This window comes from Podarcis muralis, chromosome 4 (assembly GCF_964188315.1).
Source record: "Podarcis muralis chromosome 4, rPodMur119.hap1.1, whole genome shotgun sequence".
Taxonomy (NCBI): domain Eukaryota; kingdom Metazoa; phylum Chordata; class Lepidosauria; order Squamata; family Lacertidae; genus Podarcis; species Podarcis muralis.
In genome coordinates, this window is record NC_135658.1 from 75,604,075 (window position 1) to 75,610,074 (window position 6,000).

The 6,000-nt window shown below is 42.0% G+C and overlaps 1 protein-coding gene across 3 annotated transcripts in view; it reads left to right on the top strand.

Annotated features, from left to right (window-relative positions):
• NPAS2 (neuronal PAS domain protein 2) overlaps window positions 1–3,267 on the top strand; it is a 57,733-nt gene extending 54,466 nt beyond the window's left edge. For 2 of the 3 annotated variants that reach the window (XM_077927598.1, XM_077927597.1), the window contains one exon: window positions 2,017–3,267. In XM_077927598.1, the coding sequence (XP_077783724.1) occupies window positions 2,017–2,199 (183 nt within the window). In that variant the 3' untranslated portion in view covers window positions 2,200–3,267. The remainder of the gene's footprint in view (window positions 1–2,016) is intronic. The other variant, XM_077927599.1, reaches the window with a different exon arrangement.
• Window positions 3,268–6,000: the final 2,733 nt, after the last annotated feature.

Below are 6,000 nucleotides of genomic sequence, written 5' to 3' on the forward strand. Positions count from 1 at the left end.
CCCAGCTTGCAGAGAGCAGCCTGTTCTCGTGCCTTGGGGGGGAAATAATTTTTTTCCCTTTATTTCCCCCCCAAAAAACTAGGTGCGCCTTATGGGCCGGTGCGCCCTATGGGGCGAAAAATACGGTATATAAAAAAGTTTATATAATTCTATGTGCCTTTTAAATATGATGGAGGAACTCAGACTCCCAGTCAATGATATCCTCTGCTCTGGATACAATTCCCAATTGACTATCCCAATTTGGAATATCACTGAGGAAGTGAGGTTTCAGGAGATTGTGGCTTCTGTGTATTGGAAACATCTGCTCACATTTTATGCACGTCAATATGTGATCTGGAGCAGACACATTTGATTATGCTGGAAACTTTGCAGTGGGACACCAGGTTCTAAATCTAACTTCAGCACAATGTGAGTGTCTGGTGTATTTCCTTTTGTTTTATGGAGCCTGCTAATTTCCTTGTTCCTTTTGTTTTTTCCTTTTGCAACACAAAAGCTCCCTGAATAATTATTGTATTGTCATTGACTGCTTTTGGCTTTATAGCCAGTAACTTCCCTTTTAAGAAACAAACAGCCATCATTCCTCCCACTAAAATGGTAAGCATGAAGTGTGGCAATAAGATAAAATGGAGTCCCATAGGGGGGAAAGGCGGGGTATAAATGAATAAATAAATAATTGCACAAGCCCAAATATACCCACTATAGGAATACAAAACATGCCCACAACAGAAGGTTCTTGACAGTAAGAGGCCATCAGCCAAAGGCAGTTTATATAACAAATTTGAATACTACAGTCCTAATTTTTTTTACTATGAATTAAGTTAAGCCCCATTGAACTTAGTGGGACATATTTCTGAATAAACATACCTAGGATTGTGCTGCAAGTATTTTCATATGTGCCCATGACAAACATGATTGTGATGAAACCATTGAAAGAGAAAGTGGAATTAATGAGCGTTGCCAATGGAGGACAGAAAAGGAAGCCCAATTATTGGATGAAATGAGTAGGAAAAATCCACTTGCATTTTGTGATTGACTAAATTTCTGACAACTAGAGCTTATCAAAAAGTTCTCATTCACATAAATCAAGGGCCACCAACCTTTTCATACCAGTGGTTGTTGTTGTTTAGTCGTTTAGTCGTGTCCGACTCTTCGTGACCCCATGGACCAGAGCACGCCAGGCACTCCTGTCTTCCACTGCCTCCCTGGCACACAACGACTGCTATGGGAGTGCAGTATAACACAATATGGCAGCCATGGAGGCATGGCATGGCGCAAAACTAGAGAGAGTACAGTCATTGCTGTTTCCCATCCTCCCTCCACAGACTACCTTTTATTTGCTACAGGAAGTCACCTATGTTCTCCTGGTCCTGATTGCGGAGATCACACAATACTGATGTTCCACAAACATAAGAGTGCTGTTGCTCATGACAACAGGGAGCATTCTGCAGTACAAGGGGGGGAAATATACAAAGGGGCCATCACATTCACTCTTTCTCACACAGACACACACAGACACACACCACTTAACCATTGCCATTTCCCAAGAATTGTTTTTTTCTAACAATATAAAATCCAAAAAATATACAAGGGCTGCCAACCTTGCAATCCTTGGCATAAATGGTGCCACGCTTCATTCATTGACTTAGCTAAGCACATTTTAAGTGTTCTGCAAACTATTGATCCTAGTCCACCAGCAACAGTTCCGTAGCAAAGTTTTTCCATATAAGCAGATGGCACTTCTCAGTAGTGGCGCCCACCCTGTGGAACGCCCTCCCATCAGATGTTAAGGTGATAAGTAATTATGAAACATTTTGGAAACATCTGAAGGCAGCCCTATATAGGGAAGATTTTTAAGGCATGATGTTTTACTGTGTTTTTATATATCCTGGAAGCTGCCCAGAGTGGCAGATGGGTGGGGTACAAATAAAGTATTATTATTATTATTATTAAACAGAACTACTGTTTTTGATCTGCTAAACCATTATTTGATGGCATCCAATTTTGTTTCACATATAGGTAGAGTCTGCAGGCCCTTTGCACAGTGAGCAGGCAGATTCTTTGCTCTTACCTTCCTACCCTCGACAGGAAGAAAGCATAGAGTACCATCATATGCAGTCACAGCAACAGCAGCCAGAACCTGCTGCCAGGAGGACTGTCGGTTTGCCTGAATCCTCAAACATGCAACAACATCTGCAGTAGAATCTGCTGTAACAATCAGTACACATTTAGCTTTATTGAATGGTGGGTGGCTGGCCAGGAGGGAAGCCAGCATTTGCATATGTGTTCATTTCAGAGTTTTGTGATGTAAAGAGATTACCAAGCACAGACCTTGGTGGATAGTGCAATAGGAAAGGAACGGGAATTATTTTGCAGATGTTTGCACTATTTTGTGACTACATTATGTATATTAATACTAATACATACCATCATGTGCAAACTGGTATGTGTTGGTAGACAATTATTCTGACTATTTTGACCAGAAAGTATTCTGGCTATTCCAAAAAAAAAAGTGGATACGAGTTACTTGGCCTTCACTATTTTGATCTTTTGAATATGAAAAGCACTGGTTCAGAGAAAATCTATTGAGAGAATGAGAGATTATTTTTATTAATATTATTATTATTTTGCACAACTGCACAAAAGGCATAACCTAGCACTTTCAGTGAATAAAAGTTTGTTCTGGTGGCCAGATAAGCACTTCCAGTGAGACAGAGAACATGTTGTCCTTTATTTAAATAAAAAGCACCCTGCAGTTTATAGACCTTGGACTCATAACCTGAAAGTATTAAACTTGTTACCTCTCCCTCTTGCTATTTCTAATGTTTCAAAGAAATTACACTGGACATTTTCCTATTTACTTAGTGAACTACAATTGTAAACAGTGAACCGAAGCACAATCATGCAGCTATTATTCCAATGTACTAGTCGTGCTCTTTAAACACTTTGAAGAGAATCTTTTCTACTAACTGAACAGCCCCCTCACAACTGTTCATAGAACAAACACCTGAAGAATATGCACTGTGTTACAGCCCATTAAGTGGAAAAATGCTGCAACTATATTACATATCTTTCATTACTACGTTTAGGTTTGACTTTTCCTCCAAAGCGTTGCACTTTTGTATGCTTTATGTTGATGTTTCTAAAAAAAAAGATTTTATGTAATTATTCAATAAGTAGCGTATAAAGAAGTTGTTGTAAACAAAACAAAACCCCAACCTTGACCTATTTCTATATAAAATAAAATTATATGGGATTATGTGAACATTATTTTGTTTATGAAAGACCAGCTCATTTCACAAGTGAAAAGCTTTTCCCCCCTCCATGCTTTTTTGTGAGTTAATAGTTTGTAAAAAACAAACTGAAATATAGAAATATAGATTCAGGCCTTTAGCTTGGACATATGGGTGCCTGCAGAGAGCTGTTAATACAGCACCCTTTGCACCAGGCTTATATGAAACAAATGACTAGCCTGATGTGGGCTTTTTGCTAACCCTTCCTTTTCATTTTTCATTGTTTTACAGTCTGTTGACATGCTGATATTTGATGGGTAGGGCCTGTTGCAGTGCTTATTAATGCAACAATTTATGAAGTATTGAGCATGTAGTATGGTGTTTGGTGGATAGAAGTGTCTTGTTATTACGGGGAACTTACTGCAGCATACATACCGCTATGGGATGTGGCTGGCGCTGTGGTCTAAACCACTGCCAATCGGAAGGTCAGCTGTTCAAATCCGCTTGATGGGGGTGAGCTCCTGTTGCTCTGACTCAGTTTTTGTCAACCTAGCAGTTTGAAAGCACACCAGTGCAAATAGGTAAATAGGTATCGCTGCGGCGGGAAGGTAAACGGCATTTCTGGGCACTCTGGCTCGGTGTCACGGTGTTCCATTGTGCCAGAAGCGGTTTGAATCATGCTGGCCACATGACCCGGAATGTTTTCTGTGGACAAACACCAGCTCCCTTGGCCTGAAGTGAGATGAGCGCTGCACCCCATAGTTGCCTTTGACTGGCAAAGGATCCGGGGGTCCTTTACCCGTTTACTTTTATTTACATACCACTTTTGTCCATACCCACTTCCCATGCAGTGAGAATTTTACTACACCTCTGGCTACTGCAAATGGTACATGAGGTTGTATGCAATGCATTCTGCAGTAAAACACTATTTTGTAAAAATTTAGTTACCATATATTTAGTTACTTTTACTAGTGTATGCTTTGTTGGGGCTGGTGGAGCAATCAGTTTTGCTGCTTAGTATAGGTAAGTATAGGTATAGTATAGGTATACTATAGTATAGGGATGCGGGTGGCGCTGTGGGTTAAACCACAGAGCCTAGGACTTGCCGATCAGAAGGTTGGTGGTTTGAATCCCTGCGACGGCATGAGCTCCCGTTGCTCAGTCCCTGCTCCTGCCAACCTAGAAGTTTGAAAGCACGTCAAAGTGCAAGTAGATAAATAGGTACCGCTCTGGCGGGAAGGTAAACGGCGTTTCCGTGTGCTCCTCTGGTTTGCCAGAAGCGGCTTAATCATGCTGGCCACATGACCTGGAAGCTGTACGCCGGCTCCCTCGGCCAATAAAGCGAGATGAGTGCTGCAACCCCAGAGTCGGCCACGACTGGACCTAATGGTCAGGGGTCCCTTTACCTTTACCTTTATAGGTAATTTTGAATTGCATTGCCTGATCACAGCCTTTCCAGCTAGGTTGTAACAAACTCACCGGCCCCAACTCAACACACAACAAAGGTTTTGTGCAACAATTGATCCCAGTGTAGAGATTGTGCATGCCATTTCAAACCACCGAGGTTGATAGGGTCTAGAGGAGCATCACAATTTGGATGCGCATTTCTGTTTCTATCAGTCCCTTGAGAAAAATATGACTGCAAGCACACACCTGGGAGGGAAGAATGGTACTCCTGCTTTAAACAATCCTCTAGGAATAACTAGCAAAGGGTGAAGAGTTGATGTCTACACCTTTAATCTAGAATTTGGCTCCCTCTCAAATAAGCTTTTTATAGGGCTGAAAAGCAGTTATCACACACTGGAACCTTGATAACAAAGTCTCAAAACATCTAAAAGTCAAACAAATGTATTGAGGTCAGAGCCAGTTTCTGATGTAAGATTGTTGTTCTTGCTTCCAGAGAGCCTGGCTGCAGCTGTAAACATGCTTAATAAGAGTAAAGATTCCCAAGTTGTGTGTTAGGTTAGAGAGGGGGCATAAGTGTACCTTTAAAAAGTAAGCATCTTGGGTTCTACTACCGTCTACTGGGGTGACTAATTACCTGTGGTCTTCCAAATCTTGCTGGACTACAACTCCCACAATTCCTGGCTATTGACAATGTTGACTGGAGCAGATGCAAATTGTGAGTCCATCAACATTTGGAGGACTACTCTTTAGCCACCCCTAGTTTACTTAGAAGCATAGACGCAGACATAATTCGAAGGGAACAAATTCAGCCCAGGCTACAGCTGACAAGCATGTGGGGGAGTCCCAGATGCATAACTGTTCTGAAATCAGGGTCCCATTTTTCAGTCCTGACTTGAGTAAAGAGATTGGCAATATACTGGGCTGCCAATCCAATTGCAAGGAAGCTGCTTGACCACTGTTACAGGAGTCGGAAAAGAAAGTGGACTGGGAGATGGGATACTGGTGTGGAGACAGGGGATAAGCAGGTGTTTCCATCCTCTGTCATGATACCAGAATCCGTGTGTCTATGATTTTAAGAAAGACGGGAGATTCAGGACAGACCAAACTTGGTTCTTCACACGGCACAACCACTAGGGCAGCTGCCTCTGAATATCAGTGATTGGGCTTTATAAAAAGAGGAGTAGGGGCCTGTTCCGCTCATATCTTGGCATGGGATTCCCATAGGTACCCGACTGCACCACCAAAATGCACACACACCAAAATATTGGACCGCAGTGTGAGAATAACGGCAGCCGACTGCAATTGCATACAGTGCAAAGTTGGCGTGATCCCTAGTTTGCAATTTGGGGGTGTTCATAACCAC